General features: G+C 38.5%; 1 protein-coding gene across 5 annotated transcripts in view; it reads right to left on the minus strand.

The window, feature by feature from the left end:
* Positions 1 to 24,492, minus strand: part of ZNF638 (zinc finger protein 638) — a 72,228-nt gene that overhangs the window by 43,569 nt on the left and 4,167 nt on the right. For all 5 annotated transcript variants that reach the window (XM_075128169.1, XM_075128167.1, XM_075128168.1 and 2 more), the window contains exons 2-12: positions 19,475 to 21,098; positions 11,989 to 12,050; positions 11,656 to 11,694; positions 7,714 to 8,015; positions 4,986 to 5,335; positions 3,466 to 3,612; positions 3,155 to 3,286; positions 2,747 to 2,805; positions 2,533 to 2,594; positions 1,899 to 1,949; positions 930 to 1,001 (exon numbers count right to left, since the gene is read on the minus strand). In XM_075128169.1, coding sequence (XP_074984270.1) covers positions 930 to 1,001; positions 1,899 to 1,949; positions 2,533 to 2,594; positions 2,747 to 2,805; positions 3,155 to 3,286; positions 3,466 to 3,612; positions 4,986 to 5,335; positions 7,714 to 8,015; positions 11,656 to 11,694; positions 11,989 to 12,050; positions 19,475 to 20,896 — 2,698 coding nt within the window. In that variant the 5' untranslated portion in view covers positions 20,897 to 21,098. The remainder of the gene's footprint in view (positions 1 to 929; positions 1,002 to 1,898; positions 1,950 to 2,532; positions 2,595 to 2,746; positions 2,806 to 3,154; positions 3,287 to 3,465; positions 3,613 to 4,985; positions 5,336 to 7,713; positions 8,016 to 11,655; positions 11,695 to 11,988; positions 12,051 to 19,474; positions 21,099 to 24,492) is intronic.

A 24,492-nucleotide genomic window follows, 5' to 3' on the forward strand; every position in this document is an offset into this window, starting at 1 on the left:
CAAGCATACAGAAGATTTTCAGTAATTACTAACCACCATTTTCTGAGGATAAAGGCAACTCGATCAGCATGCTCTTCCATTAATTATAAGCATTTTATTCAGAAATATGCCAATTCCTGGAAGTGAGGGACGCTAATCTTGCCTCAGTTCAGCATCAGAACCTAGAATTTTAGGTGTCTAGTCTTCTCAAATAAGCACAGTTGGTGATGAGAAGACAAGACCCCTTAGAACAGCATTTCCCAAACTGGGGGAGGGCAGGGCAGCAGCAGAATGCCCTAGACTAATCTGGGGAAATAGGGTAGAAAAGAGCTATGGGAATCGCTCAATGACCCTGGTTTCACTCTAGCTTCCCATTACAAATATGCTGGTGTAGGTATAACGGCCCACTTCTTGAAACCCACGTTCCCTCTCTGCTCCCGTAGGCAATGATTATATGCCTTCTGCAAACAGCACCTAAGTACTGGTGCTATCATAAAACAACTGCTGCCAACAACAAGGAGCCCAAAGCAAGGGAACATAAGGGAGTCAGGCAGCTTGCCTATCAAACAATCTATTACAATGACAACGAGTCCGGTGGCACCTTAAGGACTAACACATTTATCAGAGCATAAACTTTCATGGGTAAAAAAAACACTTCTTCAGAGGCATCTGAAGTGGTTTCAGGTTGCATCTGAAGAAGTGGATTTTTACCCACGAAAGCTTATGCCCAAATAAATCTGTTAGTCTTTAAGGTGCCACCGGACTCCTCGTTGTTTTTGTGGATACAGACTAACATGGCTACCCCTCTGATACTTGACATCTATTACAATGGGGACTCCAGAGGGGAAAAAGCTGGGACTCTTTGCCTCAGAACCTAAAGCACTTCTGTTTTATAAGGAAAAGAATTTCTGCATGTTTTCACTGAAAGTGAAAATTCTAATTTGCCTTACCTGAAGTGGTTGAAGTTTTCTTAGTTTTACTATCTGTTTGCACTGCCAGTTTCTTTGTTACTTCATGTTTACCTAAGTAAAATAATTGTAACGTAAGAACTCAGTATAAGCAGGGGTGCTGGAACTGGGCCTGGCTTGAAGTAGTAACAACCACCAAATACACCGGACCCTCGCTAGAACGCGGGATTTGGAATCCATGTGAAGTACTGCATTAACGTGGGGACTGTGTTATAGCGGGGACCGCGTTAAAATGAATTCCAATTAATTAAATTTGGGATTCATGGCCGTGACCACGTCATATGTGAATTTGCGCAATACAGACAGACGTGTGTTCTAGCGAGGATTCAGTGACATAGTTTCTGCTTTCAGCACTCCCACTATAAAAACTGTTCCAGCACCCTTGAATATAAGTGGATATTATTACACCAATTTCAATCCTAAAGGAATCCCAAACACATTACAAAATGGTATACAATTCATAGGAATCACTTCATCCATGACTGAAATAGAGCCAGCTCTGGAGTAAAAAGAGGCAGCGATTTAACTGTGCACAGCAACACAACAACAGAGACAAGTGGGCAAGAACACCAACAGTAACCGCAGAGGGAGTTAGACGAGTAAAATACAATTACTAAAATTCAAATTAAGCTAGGACATTGAGGTTCTGTTCTTACAAAGTGTATTTTTTAATGATCACAAGTAATCTGAATCTCAATTTTACCTTATCTGGGGAAAAAAAAAAAAAAAACAGCCACTAAGGCACTGGATTCAATGACAACACAAGGAGAGTGCCACCAACTGAATCAACAGCAGCACGTATATTTAAACACCTGACTGGTTTCCCATCCAAATACTGACTTGTCCTAATCATGTTTACAGTGGCTTGTGAAAGCTAATGGAATAACAGTACATGGCAGCATGGCTGTTTAGTTACTTTCAAATGTACATTAAAACAAATCTAAAACCTACCAACAAGTTTAACTGCTTTTGTTGCGGTATGTCCAGCTTTTGTTAATTTTCCTGAAGAAACAAGAAAAACGTGTCATTAACAAATCCTAAATCAGAAGACTATTTTGCTTTAAAAGCATGACAAAGCCTGGTGGCGAAAAATTATAAAGCCCTATTTTAGCAATGGTCTTCAATCTTTCAACAGGGTGTTTGAACACTGACAGATCAAAGCTAGCATGCACTGGGATCTAGAAGGGAGCATAAGGCACTTGCTGCAGTGCCTCCTGACAGCTGAATAACTGAGCAGCACTGGTATGGATCTTGGAGGCAGCTATTGCTTATGGGGCTGATCCATAGCCTATTAAAATTAACAGAAAAAAACCCATTGATTTTATATGACTATCAATACCATATTCACCTTTGCAGATAAAAGCATACAATTTGTGATCAAGCTATTGGAGCATAGGAGTTAGGGATTTATTTTCTTAAGGGGTGTGTGGTTGTATTGAGAGAGGAAATTTCAAGGACAAACCAATTGTTTTCTAGCCCCCTTCTTGGGCCTGCTTTCAGCCACAACTAAGGGTAGGCAAAAGTAAACCCATACTAGCCAAGGAGGAGGAAAGGGCGATATTATCAAAGAGTGACTAGAACGCACCTGCAGAAGCAGCTGGAGTAGCAGATTTAGTCTTCTTAGTAGTAGTACTGTTTCCATCTTTTCTAATATGAGAAAAACAGGATCAGAGATGACAGGTGGATTTCGTAAGTTTTTAAAAAACAATTTCACAAATGTAAAAACAACAGAAAGAAAATGAATTTTCAAGAATTACTAGCAAAAGTGTTACTTACTATGCATGCATGTCAACACTTACTTTGTACTCAATGCAGCTTTCTTTACGTTCTGTGGAGCCTTCTTCAGACTTACTTTGATCTGTAATTTACAGAAAGAATATGAAGTAAAACTTTACTGTGTTCTCTACACATCTTACCTGTTACTATAGACTACATATTTTATGGCTCGGAAAAAATTACTACATTTATCCACAATCTTCTGTCCATAAACAAGCAAAAAACGAAAACAGAAAAAAAAAAATCAAAGAAATGTAAGAGCTGGAATCAGATACATTTATATTTGTTTTAGACTACTGTTCCTCCATAGATGGAGATCCGTACCAATCTTAATTCCCCAGAGAAACCTGTAGCTTTAATCATGCATTTTCTAAAGCTAACGTAAGAACCCAACAACAAAACACCACCCTGTTCCCCAATACCCTGCTTACCTGACCAGGAGGTGCTTTCGGTTTTTCTGCTACGCTGATTTTCACACGCTTCCCATTTACCAGCACTGGCACGGTCTCACCATACTTCACAGCTGCTATCACTGCCTCTTTGTAGTTCATTTCTAGGAAGGCCTAGAATAAATTGCAAGTTTGTTCTGAATTATTTGCCATATAATTGAAACTTAAGAATCAAACAATATTTTGTTTTAGGATCTCTGTTCACACCATGTCCATAGCCATGTACATTTAAGGCACTATAAGCATGGCATATGGATGCCACATATTGATGGGCACCTTAGAATATAGCTTACCTCATTTCTAGAGCGAAGCACCAAGAGATCACTAACTTTACCAAATGGCTGAACAATTTTTTTAATATCTTGATCTGAAAAGCCATCATCCGGCAAATCCGAAATATGGAGAACTGTGCCACAACTCAAAAGCTTCTCTCTCAACAGCTGTAAATAACAAAACAATTTTCTAAGCCACGCACATTAGAAGAAAAAAGCTTTGAATGAAAATCGTTGCAATTTAAAAACAGATAGACTGGTAAGTTAACTTTTGGCACTTTTGTTTAATACTAGGATTGACTGTAAACCTGCCTTCCCTTCTTTCAAATCCTTGAGGGGGCCATTTAGGGGTCTGGGGCAAAAATTGGGGATTGGTCCTGCTTTGAGCAGGGGGTTGGACTAGATGACCTCCTGAGGTCCCTTCCAACCCTGATATTCTATGATTCTATGTCTAAAATTTTTTAAATTTACTTGTAAAACATGATGTGGGACCACAGTATAATGTAACTGTAATATTATGATCTATTTTGAATATTAGGCCTATAAGTTTTTAAAAAGTGTTATAGTTTTAAAATCCTTTTAAGTTGTTTGGTCTTATGATGCACAAAGTGCTTCACAGGTTCACAAATACTACCAATGTCATTTAGTTTCATTTGGATATCATCTATTTAATTTACATTTATCCTATTTACAAAGATATAATGTTCTTTTCGTTGTACACTTTGATGATGGGAAATGACATGCGTCTAGCAGCATGATTGGTTGCATCCATCACAACTAAACAGTGCTAAATAATAAATTCTGCAGACACCACCCACTCGTTTATGTATGGTTTAAGGTGCCTATTAACAAATTTATGAGAACAGTCATGTGGTTAAATTATTCAAATGAAACCCAGGAGTTCTGGGCTCAATTCCTATCTTTACCACGGGATTCCCATGTGTATAAGGGCAAATAATCTAATCACTCAGTGCCTCAGCTCCTTATCTGTAAAACTGAGATAGTACTACTTTGTCTGTCTTGTCTATTTAGATTGTAAGTTGCTCTGGACAAGGTCTGGCTCTTAGAATGTGTATATACAAGTGCTTAGCACAATGGGGTCCCTCAGTTGGGGCCTCCAGACAGTACTGTAATACACATTATCATTAATAAATACATAAATGAATGAATAAGAACTACGGAATAGATAGTACTGAAACAAGCACCACAGAAATGCATATTAATTGGTCAACACCGCATTGTTATTTCTAAAACCAGAAAAGTGAATTCATGCTACAAAAGCTGTCAAAGTCAGAGGCCAGAATGACCTATATGCATCTCCTGAATAATGTTCAGCTTTCAACATATCGTGTTGCAGTACTGCTTATCAGACTTACTAGCAAGTAGTCACTGCTACATTTAGATGACAATTTCTACTATGCAAAGCCAGCAAGCCAGCTGTTTAAAGGGAATAGTTACACCTTTTTCCAAATGATCTCCCTCAAGATGAAAAGTATTAACCAAATTCTCAAAACCACAATTGAAAATACAAAAACACTGACTCTGTTATAAGGAGCAGGACGAGGAGCATTGGTTTCCTTTGCAGCTTTCCCATCAAAATTCATCTCTTTCTTTTCTTGAACACCAGCAGTTTCAGATTTCATTTTAGAAGCAGCTGAGCCAGGCACAGATGATAAATCTTTCTTCAAAGTCTTGTGATGACCTGTAGCACTTAGTGGCTTTTTCATAGGTCCATGCATCTTCCCTACCCCAGAAATCCCTTGTGCAGGTGATGCTTTTCCTATCCCCGAGGACCCTTGTCCAGTTGCTTGAAGTGATTTTTGTTTATTGAACTCTGCAACGAAACTGGCTCCCAAACTTTTTACTACAGCCTCCAAAGCTGCCTTTTTGTCTGAGGAAAAGAAAAACAGTTTTTCTATACAATACATTGTTTATCAGTTTCCCAAGCAGAATTGGAGCTGTAAGAAACTGCTTTATCTAAACAAATCTGATAATTTGCAAAAGTGCAAAGGAAAATTATGAAACAAGATAGAAAGGAACCTAATGTGTTTAGTCTAGTGTGTTTTCCTTTTATTGTTGTATATAATTAAAACTGTAGCAAAACCAAAAAACGTTACTTTTTACCATTAACATTGCCTGTTTTATTTCAGCAATACATTCATAGCCTGGACAAAGTAGGCAGGCAACAGTGAGTTTCCGTTCCTAAATATGTGCAGTAGCACAAAGCTGCAACGTTTGGATTGCAAACACTGCAGGGGAATTTTTCAGTATACAAACCTTATTTTTTTCTTTAAGTTCCAATTAAAACAATTAAAATAAAAATATTCTTTTGTAAAAACTTGTGTAAACAAGGTTTAAGTTTTGGGCCTCAATCACCCCAACCACACAGTATATTCCCTTAGCAAGCATAACTCCATTTTCAGAACTAAGTTGCACACATAGTTGCCCAAAAGAATATGAACTTTTAAGAGCTGTACACACTTTCAAACTGGGTGAAACGAAGTGAGAGGCAGAGAAGAGGAAAAGAATAAAAAGTGTCCATGTGTACTTTATATTTCTAAAATCTTCCAGCTAGCCTCCTAGAATTTTTTTTTAATCCCATCCTGCTCATCATTCCCCAAGCCACTTTAAAACAAACAAAAACAAAAGACTTTCAAGTGTGAAAGAATTAGTAGAGATTTTAATATAGCTTTCTCTGCTCCTCCTCCCCCTGCACTACCACCAGCCCTCTCCTCTATTTATTGCCCTTGCCAGTGCATCCTCCTGTTCCTCTTTCCTCTCTTCTATATTGCAGTTGCCAGAGCAGCTTTGCAGTTATTATGCTGCGGGAGGGAGGGTTCTTCAACTGCTCTCTGCTCCAATCTCACCTCATTGATCTAAGAGGTGAGCAGGGGTACTATCAGGTTTCCCTCCCCACTCTCAACTCTAGGGTACAGATGTGGGGACCTGCATGAAAGACCCCCTAAGCTTATTTCTACCAGCTTAGGTTAAAACTTCCCCAACGCACAAATTCTTTGCCCTTGGAGGGTATGCCGCCACCACCAAATGATTTAACAAAGAATCAGGGAAAGGAACCACTTGGAGTTCCTATTCCCCCAAAATATCCCCCAGAGCCCTTACACCCCCTTTCCGGGGGAGGCTTGAGAATAATATCCTAACCAATTGGTTACACAGTGATCACAGACCCAAACCCCCCTGGGTCTTAGGACAATAGAGAAATCAGTCAGGTTCTTAAAAGGATTTTATTTTAAAAAAAGGTAAAAAATCACCTCTGTAAAATCAGGACAGAAAATAACTTTACAGGGTAACAAAAGATTCAAAAACACAGCAGAACTTCCTCTAGGCTTAATTTCAAAGTTACAAAAAACAGAAATAAACCTCCCTCCAGCAAAGGAAAAATTCACAAGCAAAACAAAAAGTAATATAACATGCCTTGCCTGGCTTTTACTTACAATTTTTGTAATATGAGAGACTTTTAGGATAGTTTATAGGAGAAGGAGTTTTCTGACCTGATGCTTCTCTGCTTCCCAAGAGAACACACAAAACAAAACCTCCCCCCGCCCAAGATTTGAAAGTATCTTCTTTCCCCATTGGTCCTTTTGGTCAGGTGCCAACCAGGTTATTTGAGCTTCTTAACCCCTTACAGGTAAGGGGGAATTCTAGGCTACCCTTAGCTGTATGGTTATGACAGGTACAATTAACGTATTCTCTCAGCTGGCAGTGTAATCCCTTCTCCCCACTACTGACACTGCTAGAAGAAGGCAGGCCTAAGATCTTGAGCAGTGAGGAATCTGATACCCTTCATAGAATCTGCAATAGTTGATAATGTCACCAAAAGGTAAAATGGTACAGGGATGACATTCCACACTGTTTTAGGTGTTGCTGAGGTTAAAAAAAACAAAAACAAAAAAACACTTTTGCAGGAGAAAAAGAAAACTGACATATGGAATTGTTAAAACATGGTTCAGTTCTCATGGCTCAGGAGACACCATCAGCTTACAAAACATCGTAACGGTCTGAAAATTTACCACTTCTATTAACACCTAAAATTATGAAAGGCTTAAAAAAAAGCAAAAAACAAAAAAAACCGACCACTTTCTGCAGCATTATTCCAGGCACTTGACAGCAGTTAGTGAACGGTGAGTTCCACTATTTCCACTATATAATCAAATTGGCAGGTGGGCTCAAGGACAGGTAAAGTTCCTGAAAACTACCAAAGTTTCAGTATGATAGCTTGCCCTTTAATTTCTGTAATATCTATCTCCTTACCTGGAGATCTTGTTGTCCTCCTTGATGTCCATTCATTGCTAGCAGATCTTTGGGGTCGTGGACTACACCTCAGAGGATTTCTAGATCGCTGTGGTGACCTAGACCTGTGTCTAGGGCTAGGACGACGCATCTGCCTTGGACTTCGACTTCTTGGTCTAGCTAGCCTGAAACGGCCAGGGCTCCGGGATCGGGACCGGCGAAGCATGTGGCCAGAGCCTGATCCTCTTGAATGCCTAGGACCAGGACTAGCAGAGTTGGAACGTCTCTTTGGGGTCTGATTTTCTTTTCTCTCGCCTTCATTTCTGTGAAACAAATGTAGATGACCAGATTACCCAAAGTAGTTCCTTCTCTAATTTGAAAAGGATCAATTCAATTTAAAAAGTCCGTTGAAACAACTTGTGAAAATAAAACTAAAACTGGAGATAAGAGTAGGTGTGCTTCAAACTCCAGTAACACAAGTTCCTTAATGGAATTTAAGTACTGGGAATTGAGTTGGAGAGGTGACTAGAATAGAGGTGGCAACATCTGAAGGGAGAAAGAGAGGAAACTAAAAAGATAACTCCAAAGTTTTGAGCGTAAGAGACAGGGAGGATGGTGGTACTGTCAACAACAGAAAGAGGAGGAAAAGAGGGTCCATCAGAAAAAATAATTATGTGTTGAAACTGAGTTTCGTGATGGGCAATGCAGGACAATAGGCCTGCAAAACAGTCAGATACATGGGTATGAACAAAGACAACATGACAGGATTTAAGTAAATATTAGACAGCTGCAAATAGATGCTACCTACATTTGTGTGAACTGATGCAGAGCCAAAGTATATAGGGAGGAAATAATATAGAACAGAGCCTTGATGGCTAGGGGGAGAAGAAGGATCACATGAGAAGACAATGAAAGCAGTCAGAGGTAGTAGAACCTTGATAGACCAGGCCACAAAAGCCAAGGAAGAACAGGATGTCCAGGAGAGACTGATCAGTGGCTAAAAACTGCAAGGTGACTGAAGATTCATAGGTTTCAGAGTAGCAGCCGTGTTAGTCTGTATTCGCAAAAAGAAAAGGAGTACTAGTGGCACCTTAGAGACTAACCAATTTATCTGAGAATAAGCTTTCGTGAGCTACAGCTCACTTCATCGGATGCATTCAGTGGAAAATACAGTGAGGAGATACACAGATTCATACATACAAGATTCATAGAGGTTCTAAGACCAGAAGGGACCATAATAATCTAGTCTGACTTCCTGCATAACACAAGCAATAGAATTTTATCAGTAATTCCTGTATCAAGCCTAGCAGAAACAGATAAGGAAGTAGCAAACGCAAAATGTGAGGATGACAGGAATAGTGGGAAGACAGGGCAGTGTGAGAGAAAGGTAAAGGAGTTGTCACTGCAGTGTGAGGCTGTGTACTAAATCTCATCTTAGTGGAATTTCAAATTCGAGAAAGGCAACCTGTAAAGTCTTATTACTCATATCTCCATTAAAAAACAAAGTTTTTATATCACATAGACCAATCACAGTAGTTAAGTAAAAACGTAACACTGCCCTATGGATGGAAGATCCAGTAACTGCTGCTGAACTGGGAACCATGCACAAGTAATACTTCCAGGCCCTTGAAAAACAGCCAGCAGCTCTGGGTCTGACTGACAGGCTATAATAGCAAGCTACACCCAATTTCTCTCACTGTATTACCATGATACAGATATTCAGAAAAGCCCCACCCCTCAAAAAAATAAAAATAAAACCTTGCACACCCTTAAGCCTACTTAAGGTCCCTCAACCCAAGCATTGCTAATGTTAGAAAAGGTTCCTACCTCTAGGAACATGACATTCTCTTCATTCTGTACTGCACTGAGCACGTCAGTACTCAAAAATAATCATTAGCAACAAAAACATCCACTTGAAGTTTTAACAAAATTCTCTCTTCAATGAATGTTTCAAAACTTAGTCAGCCATACGTATTCTCAGACAAAATCACTAATACATTTAAAAAGGTGCCTGTGCACTAGATCTATTCCAAATAATTTTTGTGTTCATATTTTCAGCCTTTTAACGAGAAGCTTCCCAGAAGATACAGAATCATAGAAATGTGTGGCTGGAAGGGACTTCGAGAGGTCCTCAAGTCCAGCTCTCTGGGCTGATGCTGGACCTAGTAAACCTAGAGCATCCCTGATAGGGGGTTTGTTCAACCTGTTCTTAAAAACCTCCAATCATAGGGATTCTACAACCTCCTTTGGAAGCCTAATCTAGAGTTTAACTACTCTTACAATTAGAAAGGTTTTCCTAATATCTAACCTAAATCTCACTTGCCACAGATCAAGCCTATTACTACTGTCCTACCTTCAGTGGATATGCAGAGCAAATGATCACAGTCCTCTTTATAACAGCTCAATGTATTTAAAGATAGTTTTCAGACTCCCCCTCAGCCTTCTTTTCTCAAGTCTAAACATGCCCAGTTTTTTTAAACTTCCCCCACAAGTCAGGTTTTCTAAAAACCTTTTATCGTTTGTTGCTTTCCTCTAACCTCTCTGCAATTTACCCACATCTTTCCTAAAGTGTAGCCCCTAGAACTGGACGCAGTGCTCCAGCTGAGGCCTCACTAGTGCCAAGCAGAGCTGGACATTTACCTCCCATGTGTTACATACAAACATTCTTTGTTAATATACCCCAGAACAATATTAGCCTTTTTCACAAATGCATCACCCTGTTGCCTCTCATTCAATTTGTGATCAACTATAACCTCCAGCTCCTTTTCAAAAGTACTACTGCATAGACAGTTATTCCCATTTTGTAGTTGTGCATTTGATTTTTCCATCCTAAATCAGGTACTTTGCACCTGTATGAATATCATCTTGCTGAATTCAGATAAATTCTCCAACGTGTCAACGTCATTTTGAATTCTAATCCTCTCCTCCAAAGGGCTTGGAACCTTTCCCTCTTGGTGTTATCCTCAAATTTTATAAGCACACTCTCCACTCCCTTATCTAAGTCATTAATGAAAATATTGAATAGTACCAGACCTAGGACTGACCCGTGGTACCCCACTAGATACATCATCTTAGCTTGACAGTGAAACGTTGATAGTTACTCTGTGATTATGGTCTTTCAACAAGATGAGTACCCATCATATAGTAATTTCATCTAGACCACATTTCCCTAATTTGCTTATAAGAATGTCATGTGGAACTATGCCAAAAGCCTTACGAAAAATCAAGGTATATCACATCTACTGTTTCTTCCCTAGCCCCTAGACCAGTAACGCTGTCAAAGACAGAAATCTATCATTTCATGATCACCTTCATGCAAATTGCAAACATCTTGCTTAAAAGGTATAGGCCAACTTCAGGAAACAGAAAATTATCCATCTCTTTCCTGATTTATACACAAGAGATGCTAAAAATGCACACAATTCTGAACAGAATATTCTGATTTTGCTGAAATATAAACAGAATTAAGCGAACAAGAGTAGAGATTTCAGTCTGTGTTTTCAAATAAAGTTGCTTCAGAATTCATGTATGCATAGATCTTAAGGTCAGAAGAGACTATCAGATCATCTAGTCTGACTTTCCGTATAACACAGGCCATAGGTAATGGTGACATACTACCTAATGAGCCCAATAACTTGTGCTTGACTAAAGCATATCTGCCAGAAAGGCATCTAATCTTGAGCAAGACAGTACTGTTCTCCATACTTTTCCAGAGACTGTTTCCTCAGCCTTGTACTTTTCTCTGAAAGAGTAGCCCCAACAGTACAGTATTGCTGTTGTATAGAGAACCTATGATAAAGCATAAGAAACCCTCATTTAGTATAACTGTACAATAAAAACTTAAGGGCACCACAGCTATTACTCACAAGAGGTAAACTAGATAAAGGAAAAGTAAATCACTATTGTATTCATTTTTTATTGTTGGAGTAATTGAAAATTGCCTGATTTCTCAAAGGTAGTTACCTCTTTGAAGAATGGACCTCAGGATTCCAATCAGGATACCTGTTTTAAAAATAAAATAGTCAATGCAACAAGTTGAACTTGCAACCTGAACTACTTTAATATTAGATTTCCAACTACGTTCCTAACTTATTTTCACTGCAATAGGTTTGGTAGCTCAAGTACTGGACCAGGAACAACTGTAAGTATCTAATGCTAGCTTAAACTCTCTCCTAATCACCCAAAACAAATAAGGATGACAGATACATATAAGGCTAGTTAAAGAAATATGACAGTGATATGGTATACCGTATGACTACCGTATAAATGTACACACAAATAACAGAAATCCCTTACTGTTGACGTAACTGACGGCAGCTCTCAATGTGAGCAGGATTATTCTGATGCTGAATCCAATCCTGTTGGAGGAAAAGATATCCACAGAAGTTTAATAATGTATAAATGCCAAAATTTGTCCAAAATTAATATAAAGCAAATTTTTCTATTGTGTCTTCCCCATCACTGGCAAAATTTTATTTATCAAAAAATCTGATGTTTAGTTCAACTCTCTCATCTTAAATGACTAAATTTTATACTAAATAAAAAACCACCAATATCACATTAAATTTGTTAACCAACACACACATACAAATGACGACTTTAGCAGGAGTTAAATAGAAACAATGCATTAAACTAATCAATTTGCTTCAAACGAGTGAGTGGTTTCAGTCATCATTACTTAATTCCATCCTTAGAGGTTTTTAAGGCCCAGCTTGGCAAAGTCCTGGCTGGGATGATTTAGTTGGGGTTGGTCCTGCTTTAAACAGGGGGTTGGACTAGATGAACTCCTGAGGTCTCTTCCAACCCTAATCTTCTATGATAACTTAAAAAAAACCTTTAACAGCCAGTTTATGTATAAGACTATTAGCTATCTAAAAAATTTAGAGTTTAATGTGTTGTTACTTACGTTGAGAAAATCTGACAAACCGAGAACTGCATAATTTCAGCAACACAGATGTTAGATATCAAAAGCTAAGTCATTAAGACTTATGCCATTATATTAACGCCTCAAACTCAAGAACAGAATTTTAAAATGTTCAGCCTTACTTATGCATTAAAATATATTGTAAACAAAATATTTTAAACTTTTATTTTCTGTCATTTAATTCACGTGGAGAGGAAGCATTTTTTACCACATATAAACACAGAAATATTTATTTATATTTAGGAACATTTGGCTGGAAATTAATAACTGACACTTTAGCCTAAAGGACCAATGCCTCACCTGCAAACCCTTATGTGCTTAAAGTTAAGACCATATATGAGTAGGCCAAATGAGATTAATTAAGGTTTGCAAGACTAGGGCGAAAGACATTATTGCCTAATCTACACTAGCAAATTGACCTACCTTTTGCTGAAAATTATTGGTACCAACAGGCAGTTTGTCAGTACAGACAGGTCTTATGGCCCCAAACTTGTAAAGTACTGAGTGTTCTCAAATCCCAATGAAAGTTTCCCTAAAGCCAACTGCCATTCCACTTTAATAATGGTTTAAAAAACAGATATTATATATTGCAACTAAACATGTAAACTTTTACAAAATAGCAAAATTCTAATGTAAAACCAGTTTTGCAACAGAATGAAAACCAGTTTTTAAAATCAATTAAATTGAAGTCCCATGCTACCGAAGCCGTAAGTGTTCCTTGTTGCAAGAACACAGTTACTGGTAAAAGCATATTATTTTTCCAAACACATTTCAGAGTTTGTACATAATATTAAAAAAAATCACCTTGTGTGAAATTTTAGAATACTGTCCTGTCTTCCTCCACATGCCAGCAGAAGTTATCAAGATGGCGCAGAGAAATATTTGTAATGGCTTTTTTGGTTTAAAGCCACAAAAAGGGAAATTCAACTAACCCTGTCCTCAACTAGATCGCTCCACTTAAGTAACGCAGCAAAATTGGTACAAAACAGCACCTCACTGCTTGGCATTACCCACATACCAAAACAGCAGCATGAGTTACAAACTAAAAAACAAAATTCAGGTGTTGAAAGTTTATTTCTATTTAAAGTCGGTAAAACAAAGTTAAAATAAAACTTCCTATAGCTTATTTTTTTTAAGCCAGTCTCAGAGGGGTTGTGAGGACTCATTACTAGTGTTTGTAAAACATTCTGAAGATTCAAAGTGCACAGTATTACTCATACTTTAATAGTAACACTTGTTTTGACAAAATATATTAAGAATTTTTTTTTTTTTTAAAAGACGACTACTATTGAAATTGTTTTCATTCAGGAACAAAAATATTTCAGGTTTCAGCGTGGTAGCCGTATTAGTCTGCATCAGCAAAAACAACAAGGAGTCCTTGTGGCACCTCTAAGGCGCCACAAAAACATTTCAGACTCTGAGACACTACGACTGCCATAGTTGACTGCAAAACTGTATGCATAGCAAAGTACACTTATTTAAAGATTGCAACTTGCACTAAAATACAAATAAATTTTCATAAACTACTTCTCCCAAAACTCAGCATCCATTTTTCCTACTCTTAGAATAAAATGCCTGTAGGCTGAACACTTGTAGCTAAAAAAAATGGGAGTTTAAATTGATTAATCTGTGGAAACGAAAGGGAAAGCAATTAACCCACCCACCATCTTCCTTCTGGTCCCAAATGAGAAAAATCACCACTCATTTTCAGGGAGGGGTGTAAAGAGGCCATTTTTGTTTCCAAGTCTCCTTTTAGCTAGCAATCCAACTAGCATTAACTAGAATGGCAGACAAAGTGATACATACAAATAAGCTAATCATTCGTTCTGAACTTTAATTTCCCCAATTCCCTCTGGTATTTCATATAATCATCATTCCCAATGTATTTCCTTCCAATTTCCAATCTGATTCCCTCAATCCCCAGGACTATCCCTCTCCCACCCTGCAATATAAGAATTTTCTTTCTGAAAAAGGTATGAACCAAGATCCCTCTATAGCATCGTAAGTGTTCCTCTTTTAGAGAGTTAAGCCTCATCTACATTAGCATCACACCTGCCATGCCAGGTTTGTTGCCCAATTACAATATTCAATGAGCATGTAACAAATTCATTCAACACTGAAATTACAAACCAATCTCATTCTAAAAATAGGGGATACTGACATTTTTAAAGCTAATATGTATTTCTACTGTACAATTTACCTAGAATGGTGATGTTAAGTCATGAAGAAAGTTACATTTCCTGGATATAGTCACTAAATGAGTTAGAACAATCCTGGTTATTTTGTTTGTTGCACAAGAGGTGGTTTTTCCCTCTTAAAAAAGCTTGCTTATTTTGAAAGAAAAAAATAACACGCTTAAAAAAAATACTGACAGATAATCAGAAGAATTGCTATTCCATTTTTTGCTCTAACAGGAAAATAGTTTCCATCTGAAACAAAAGGCTGTAGAACAAAAACATTTGAGTATTGAGCAGACAGACATGATTCGCAATATCATCTATGATGAAACTCAATTTTCTGGCTTTAATTTTTTGCTGGCAAAAAAAATTATTCAGAACTCCAACCTGACTACAAGACTTTTACACCAAACAGCATTCAGCACAGCAACCCCAGTCAGAACTACAAAAAGCAGTAGAGGCATGGAGATAAAAAACAATATGCATGCAATCAACTTATTTGGGCCACTCAGAAGTTCAAATCTTTATTGCTTCTCTAACCTCAAGGAGCCTATCAGGATCATCATGTGCCGTGAAACTGACCAGTCCCATAAGATAAAGCAGGGTTTGGCTGGGTCAATACTTAGGCCACACATTGACAGAAGGATACCACCTGAAGTTGTGCTAGTGGCACTCTTCTCTGATGTCAGAAAACAACCAACACCCCAGCATGGTAACAGGACTTTGTGATGCTGCTGGTGCCATCTTCACAGAACCAAGGGGTTGAACACTTTTAATGATTAGAGAGAACCAATGGCCAGTTTTTGTAGCAACAGTGATTTTAACCCCAGTGGTCCTTGCCAAACTCCACTATGTGTAATTACATTATTCCTCAAATTCCTTCTACAATTTGAAATGGTGAGGCTATTCTTTACTTTCTGTTCTAAACTGTGGTAAGGTTGCTATGCCTTATTAAATTGCTACAGAAATGGCTGCATTTCAATGGTGACAGGAATGATAATACATATCCCTTACAAGGAAGTTGTGAGATTTAATGTTGGTAAATGCTATGAGGTCTTAAACAGCGCCATACAGATGCAAATTATTATAATCTTTGGGTTTTGTACAGCTTCTGATACTGAAAGAACAAAACAAAAGCTATTGCAATAGAGAGGCATTAAAAAACTAATTTCAGATTAAAATGTTCTATTGTATCAAAGAGACAGAATACGAAACTTCAGAATACTGTGAACACCAGGACCATCTTCAACTGATCAGATCTCACAAGTTAAGCAGGGGTATGTAACTGCAGGGACATCCACGGGGAAAAGCCTAGGACTGTTCCCCAAGGGTCAGTCCTAGGACCAATCCTATTCAACTTATTCATAAATGATCTGGAGAAAGGGATAAACAGTGAGGTGGCAAAGTTTGCAGATGATACTAAACTGCTCAAGATAGTCAAGACCAAAGCAGACTGTGAAGAACTTCTAAAAGATCTCACAAAACTAAGTGACTGAGCAACAACATGGCAAATGAAATTGCATGTGGATAAATGTAAAATAATGCACATTGGAAAAAATAACCTCAACTATACATACAATATGATGGGGGCTAATTTAGCTACAGCTAAACAGGAGAAAGATCTTGGAGTCATCGTGGATAGTTCTCTGAAGACGTCCACACAGTGTGCAGCGGCAGTCAAAAAAGCAAACAGGATGTTAGGAATCATTAAAAAAGGGATAGAGAATGAGAGAATATTTTATTGCCCTTATATAAATCCATGGTACGCCCACATCTTGAATACTGCGTACAGATGTGGTTCCCTCATCTCAAAAAAGATATACTGGCATTAGAAAAGGTTCAGAAAAGGTTCATAATTTAAAATGATTAGGGGTTTGGAACGGGTCCCATATGAGGAGAGATTAAAGAGGCTAGGACTTTTCAGCTTGGAAAAGAAGAGACTAAGGGGGGATATGACTGAAGTCTATAAAATCATGACTAACGTGGAGAAAGTAAATAAGGAAGTGTTATTTACTCCTTCTCATAACACAAGAACTAGGGGTCACCAAGTGAAATTAATAGGCAGCAGGTTTAAAACAAACAAAGGAAGCATTTTTTCACACAATGCACAGTCAACCTGTGGAACTCTTTGCTAGAGAATGCTGTGAAGGCCAAGACTATAACAGGGTTCAAAAAAGAAACTAGATAAATTCATGGAGGATAGGTCCATCAATGGCTATTAGCTAGGATGGGCAGGGATGGTGTCCCTAACCTGTTTGCCAGAAACTGGGAATGGGTGACAGGGGATGGATCACTTGATGATTACCTGTTCTGTTCATTCCCTCTGGGGCACCTGGCATCGGCCACCGCTGGAAGACAGGAGACTGGGCTAGATGGATCTTTGGTCTGACCCAGTATGGCCATTACTATGTTCTTAGATCCTGGCCAAATTGTTTTACCTTAACATAACCTATTACCTCAGCTACTTTATTCTTCAGTTCCTGTCCAAGATCATATGTAAGGTTACTACTGCTGGTGATATACTGGTTGCTGCACCAAACTCCAAAGATAACTAAGTTTCAGTGGGGAGAAAAAACAGACTCCTATGTATGTTTAAGTTTATAATTCTGTATAATACTGGCAGCTGCTTTACGTAGCATTCTTTGCAAACAATCACCAATAATCATTTGAACCTGAAATTCAGCTGTCTTCCTAGCAATAATGAAACTAGTCTGCATCCTCTTTGACATATTTCCCAAATTCAGAAGAAGCTGAGGGGATGGGGATTTTCCCCACTTTGCCATTTCTCTCATCCTCTTCATAGTTCATTATATATCTATTTGTTATCATCACTGTTTGCGTGCCTTTCTTCTTTTAGACTGTCTCAAGCTTTTCCTATTTGCCATTTTATAAAGTCACCGTTTGCACCATGGAGAGTCTGAATCGATTGCTCTGCAAAGTTGTACTACACTTAAGCTTACAAAAAGATTTTAAAAATTTGACCTAAAAGCAAAACATCTTAAGATCTAGTTCTACCTTCAGGTACAAAAAGTTTTCAATCATATATTTGTCTTTTCAGCATAACATTTATCATGAGTTCAAAGAGGACAATAAGTTGGATGCATAGAAATCTTTACCTTGAAATCTTTCAATTGTAACTGAAATACAAAAAAACAGATGTTTTACTTGAAAAAAACAGACTAGAAAGCTGAAACCAAAAGTAATATTTGGATTCATGAACTGTTTGGAATACATACCTATATAGTGTTAATTAACTTTTGCTGAAAGATCTTCGTTCTTTGCTTTAAAAATCTGATTCCTCCCCCCCTTTTGTATCTTTATGTTTTTCCAAAAAAGGCTATTCAAGAATATCCTGGTTGTTTTGCAACATTTTTTTCTAAGGCACGTTTCAGAATTCCTCACAAGAATTCATTACTGTCCACTCAGCAGCAACACACGTACATTAAATAAGGTTGCAGAATGTTCAGTTTAAAAGACCGGTATTTCCAGTCAATACTTGCAATATAAATATTTACTTGAATTTAAAAGGGGCAAGTGAACTAGATACTGAGTAGTTCACATCCAAGGGAATCAGCTACATAAGTTACTTTAGAAAAGAAAATCATTAATTACAAACCCAAATTCGTTACCAAATTCAGCATTAACATTCTATTTTAATCAAAACCCAATTTCTTTGTTAAGTTTTAACAATTTAACAGAATAAAAAACATATACATACTAAAACCAGAAGCACTGAAGCCCATTAAAAAAAGGTATTTAAAATACACTTGTATTCCCACAAGTACAGAAGCTTCTCTTGATTGTCCTCAACCCCATTTACTCCTCTTTAAAACAAGGAAGTAGTTGTGCACCTGGAAATCTTTGGGAACTTTTACCAAATTCTGTGGAAGCTTTTCCCAGGTTTTGCAAACTTTTCTGGTAACACTGTTTAGGCAAATTTAAATTATGAAAACCATGCTGAATTATTTTGCAAATATTTGAAATTAAAATGACATTCCCCAGGGTTTTGTTTTGTTTTTTTTAATTACTTCTAACATCCTTTCATTTACTCCCCAAGGTCTTCTCCTAGAATGATCTTCTCCTTTCCCCATACTCCCAAACTCCTTGAAGATTTTTTTAAACATTGAAAGGGTCTTTAGGCTTCAGAATTGAGACCCCAGTTAGATAAATGAAAGCAGTTAACACCTCGCAGACCTATTCCTCAGTCTCTGGTAAGACCATGTTGCACCAACTCACATTCAGAGTGACATCTTTGAAACCACACAGACTGCTTTTTCAAAGAATGATTGGGGGGCGGGGGAAGAGACAATATGAAAATCTATCCTAAAATTGTGCTATTGTATAGAAATTGCTGTGTGTGTTTCTAGTGGCCTAGTTATGAGGTGTTAATGAAATATTTTTTTTATTTCTCTGCCAAATATAGTATTTAAAAAATCAGTGCAAACAGACCTAAGAGCCTTAATATTGATGTAAAGAACATTTGTGTGCCTATACAGTCATAAGAGCAACAGGCTAGCCAGTATTAATATTTCTAATCTTTTAAAACCCACAGATCAGGAATCATACCGGAGCACAATATGCACAAATCATCTAATGCATAGTAAAAACTATTGAATAAGATAAGATGTACCCGTATGTTGGATACAAGTATTTTACACAGTAATCTTTGAAAAACACTCACCTTCATATGAGTGCATTCCATGTTACACAGAGAACACATATGTGGAAATATCCTTGGAGATGTAGCATAGTAGTCATTCATCATAGATGGAGTCGGCAGTCTCTTTACCTTCTGAGTAGCAGCCTGTGAAAACACTGGAAGCCAAGAGGCTTTCACAATTCCAAAAGGAGACTTAATAGGAGCTTCAACTTGTGTCTGGAAGTTCTTCTGACCTGAGCCAATCTGTGCATTAGATTGATTAGTCCCAGATTCATGCTGAATCCTTTCATGATGTCTTACAGCTGCAAGAAGTTCAGCTGAAAAGGGTGGATGGCTGATAGGTGGCATCACAGGTTGGGCCATAGGTGGCTGGGTCAAAGACTGCTGGACAATAGGTGTCATCACAGATTGGGGCATAGGCGGCATCCCAGGTGGCATCATAGGTGGCATCCCAGGCTGGCTCATAGGTGGCATCATAGGTGGCATCCCAGGCTGGCTCATAGGTGGCATCATAGGTGGCATCCCAGGCTGGCTCATAGGTTTTACCATTGGGAGTCCTGTAGGTGTCATACATAACCCTGGCACCTTGCCTGCAGCATCAACTGGAAAAAATGACTGTGTATTGGATGAATCACTATGGAAACCCATCTGTTTCATTAATTCCTCAACTGGAAACATCGGGTTACACGTTACATTGGATGGTGGAACTGAAATAGTTTGCTGCGGTTGAAATTCTTTTCTGTTCTCTTCAGCTGGTTCTTCAGGATTGTACACACGCACCTCAAGAGGATCTTCAGTGTATCCATACCTGCTTGTGTGCCCATAATCAATCACTTTGCTCTTAACAGTTGAACCACCAGTTCCACCAACAGTTTCTTTTTCTCTGCTCTGAGAATGTAAATTGGGTAACTGATGACCCATTTTACGCATTCGTATATCCCTCAAAATTAGTGGCATGTTTTCAGGTGTTAACTGGTCATCTGGGTAGCGACTGAGTTCCTCCAGATCTTCATTAGATAATCCAAAACTTGCTAAAATACTTGATGCACTCTCTGTTGTATAACGGCTCTGGACATTTGTATTCTGCTCTGTGATCCGGGTTGACGCAGGATGCTTTCGGCTTGTGTTTCCAGTTGGACATGGATTGTTATCCCAACGTGAAGTACGAACCTTTTCCTTTTGCTCTTCCTGTAAGTTTGCCATCTCCTTTGCTTGCCTTGGATCGGTTCTGTGTTGAGTTACCTGAACATTAGTTCTTCGTGATCCTGTCCGCTGTAAATTTTCATGTCCTCCAAATCTTTGTGAAATTCCTTGAGGTGTTCCAGGTGCAGGCTTTCTTTGAAGACCTGCTATGCCACCTCCCCTAAAAGCTCCTGGAGGTTTTGAGCCAGATGGGTTAGGTGCTCTTGGCCTCTGATGCAAGTTTCCTCTAGGACTAAACATGGCGATTTTCAGGAATGCCTGATTTAACAAAGCATAAGGTGGTGTTGAATTGTTTGAGGCAGCTGATGTCAACTGCTGAAGAGCCAACTGCGTCTTAATTTGAGCAAGCTGTAAAGGAGGAGGGCCCAACAGAAGTGGACTTACAATGCCAAGGTTCAGGGAATTCACAAGTGGTGCGAAACTTTCCAAGAATAATACAAAGCTGAAAGTTAAAACACAAATATTATATTATTTTCTTTTCAACTACTTTGTGCAGTGGATTCCACAATGCAAGCAAAACATTTTTTAAAAGTCATGAAGCAGTATTTTAATGTCATAGTTTAAAATATATATATTATATATATATATATACACACACACACACACACATTAGAATGTAGAGTTTTGTGATCAAAAAAGTCAGATCTCTTGCTGTAAGAATTCTCATCTAATCCACTGGGCAACTTGTAGTTAAGTGTATTTTGCCAAACACCCATGATTATTATGTTTTAGATGAGACAGAAAGACATCCAGCTGTTGTCCTCTCCTCAGCAGCATCTTCTGAACAATGAGTTTTAGATCTTCAGAGAAACCTCTTCAAAGCCACTGTAAATTACTTCACAAAATAGTATGAGCAAATTTTAAAATCCTTTACAAAGCACAGGAAAAAATGTTACATCCAAATATATTGTTAAGAAAATAATTAAAAAACTACTGGAAAGAAACATAATTGTAAATGAGAACCTTATTTATGTAGGGTACTCTTTTTTTTTAAAAAAAAGGGTGGGGGGATCAATTTACCCAGGAAGTTTATAATGCTCTTATCTGGAAGTAGTTACACAGGTTTTCAATGTGAATACCAGTGTAACTGTTCCCATGATTAAGGTACTATACCAAAACCCCATTTAAGGGATGTGACAAGTGAGTATTTTTATTCTGTGGTCAGAAAATTTCCATTTTTCACATATTACAGGTAAGAACCTGTACTGATTGTGTACCTGTACAAATAAAGACCATCTCACTCATCTCAAAGCTGAAGTTACTTAAGGCAAGAGCAAAAAATAAGCAAGACAATGGACTCTTCTTTCTGAAGAGCAAGTTTTTCAATCTCAGATGAAGGCACAGACAAGTGAATCCTTCAAGATGACAGAGGCACCTATGAATAAGGATAGAGTACAGTCAAAGGTTGCCCAAACTAACAAAAAATTAATAGCGGCAACTTGGCTCACATTCTTGGGGATAAGGAGTTACAAAATTTGGGAGGTCTTTTGAAGCCTTGGGCCTGAATTGCACAGTTCTGCCTGTACTTACAAGTACATCAGTTACTATGTTGTAAAGAAGCTAGATCAGACTTCAACTTCCTTAAACCAGTTGATCTGTTAGTTTCATTTTTTCTGCTGTAGTTTGGGCTTCAGCCTGAGGTTTTATAGCATAAATCTCATTAAGAATCCTTCTAAATCACAGCCTGTAACTTCCTTTCCAGTCATTCTTAACTTTGCAAACCAAGCTTCTTCAACAGACTTGAAGTACTTGCCTCACCACAGCTAAATCCATAGCTGGTTTGAAGTTTAAAAGCATCCTGTTTGAGTTGAGTTGAGCAAAACATTTCTCTAAAAGGGAAGTGCCTCTCCTTCATGCTTGCAATTTAAAAATGGCGGTGCTGATTTAGTTCCTTGGGAAATTTCAGCTCAAAAGGCAAATGTCTGACAAAGCTATGAATGGAAATATCAGAGGGGTAAAGAACAGAGTGGTGCTTTCAAGAGGTTTTTTCCCCAAGTGCTTTCAGTAGTTTTGATGTCAGCCAGGCAAAGGAAACAAAGAGCTCATCTTTAGGATCTAAAAGAATGAGCTAGCAACCAGGAGCGGCTAACAGGAGAGTTTTGTGAGGGAGTTCTCCAGGTGAAGGAGGAGCAATTAGGTTACACTTTGGGTAAGTTTGTCATCTGTAGTGACTGTATTATTGGTGTGCATACTGCCTGACTGAAACACACTGTGTAGTCTGTTTGGGGAACTGTGTTTGTGTTGAGACTAGCCTAGTGGCCTGATAGGCATGGCTGAGAACTTCTTGACAAGGCTTTGATCCCCAAGCCCTTTAGCACCCATCAACCCTTAACCAGGGGGCAAAGCTAGTCAGGAAGACCAGGGCTTTAAAAAGCCCCCTCCTAAGCACCAGAGGAGCTAGGGAAAAGGACTGGCTAATAGGGAAGGCTTGGGAGGGAGTTCTCCAGAGGAAGTGTGGGGGGGAGGGCTAGATACACTTAACATTCCTTAAACTTCTTTAAACTTAAAGCCAAAAACTCCCGATAAAAACAAAAGAACAAATGAATGAGCTTCAGAAGTAAAAAGAGAATGTAGGCAGAAGTCTAGCAACAGAGTGGGGGCTATCCAGTTTATTGCAGCATGTCCCTATGGGCAGGTGGTGTATGTGTGCATTTGGTGCAAGGAGCTCCTGGCCCTCAGAGACCATGTACAAGATTTGGAGACCAGAGTGGCTGAACTGGGAAGAATGAGGGAGGCTATGCCTCACCAAACAGCGAGACGTGGCCTGACTCCGGCCTTCTATCCAGCCCCCCGGAACCCTCACCCGCATCCAACCCTCCTTGCTCCCCACCCGACTGCCCCCCCAGACGCCCGTCTCCTATCCATGTCTGAACATGCAGGATCTTCAGGTTGGTAAACTTTTATTTCATACTTCTTTCTTAAGGACTGCCAGTCTTCCTTCTGGACTATTCTTGAATTCTCATGTTTGAGCAAAAAAATATAGTTGTTAATTCTTATGGTACTGTCATTTTAGATGCAGTTGTGATAAAAAATGAACAGCTGAAATAGGCAGATCTTCCTTTTAGAGTTTCACCTTTTAAGTAGTACTCAGTGTCAGTGAATGCAATGAGTAGCACTAAATGAGCAGTATGGTAATAATTAAATAACTGCATTGACTTATTTTGTTTAGGAGAATCCATCCTCAACATACAGGATTCTGAAGACTATCCACCTTCAAGATGACTATCATTTTCTATAGTTTCAGAGCCATCTGCCAATGATAGTGTTTCAGTCACATCATGTATGTCACATAGCCACAGTATATCACCTGTAGCAAAAAGAAAAAAAAAACTCCATCATCCAGAAACAAGCACAGATAAGTTTGTGATAAGAACCAGCAGATTACAAAAAGAGGTAATTGCCCTGTTTGTTTATGCAACAAACTCTCCTTTCCCTATGACTGAGAACCCACACTTCATTAACATGGTTCAGTCATTAAGACAAGGATACAGTCCACCCAACAGAGCAGATGTCGCAGGCAAATTGCTGGATAAGGTGTGTGAAAGAGAAATTGAGCAGTGTGCAAAAGTCCAGAGGGTGAAATTGTTAAACTGAGTCTTGACTGGTGTAGCAGTGTTCACAATGATCCTGTTGTATGTGCTTGTGTGACAACAGAAGAAGAGAATGTCTTCCTTACAGAAACAATTGATACGTCAGGAAATGCACACCAGCAGAATACTTACAAGTAGCAGCAGTAAAAGCTATAACAAACTGTGAAAAAAAATTCAAATGTCTAGTATGGATCTTGGGCACAGAAAATGCTGCAAACGTATCCAAGATGAGAAGAAATTTAGGAG

This window comes from Caretta caretta, chromosome 4 (genome assembly GCF_965140235.1).
Source record: "Caretta caretta isolate rCarCar2 chromosome 4, rCarCar1.hap1, whole genome shotgun sequence".
NCBI classification, from domain to species: domain Eukaryota; kingdom Metazoa; phylum Chordata; order Testudines; family Cheloniidae; genus Caretta; species Caretta caretta.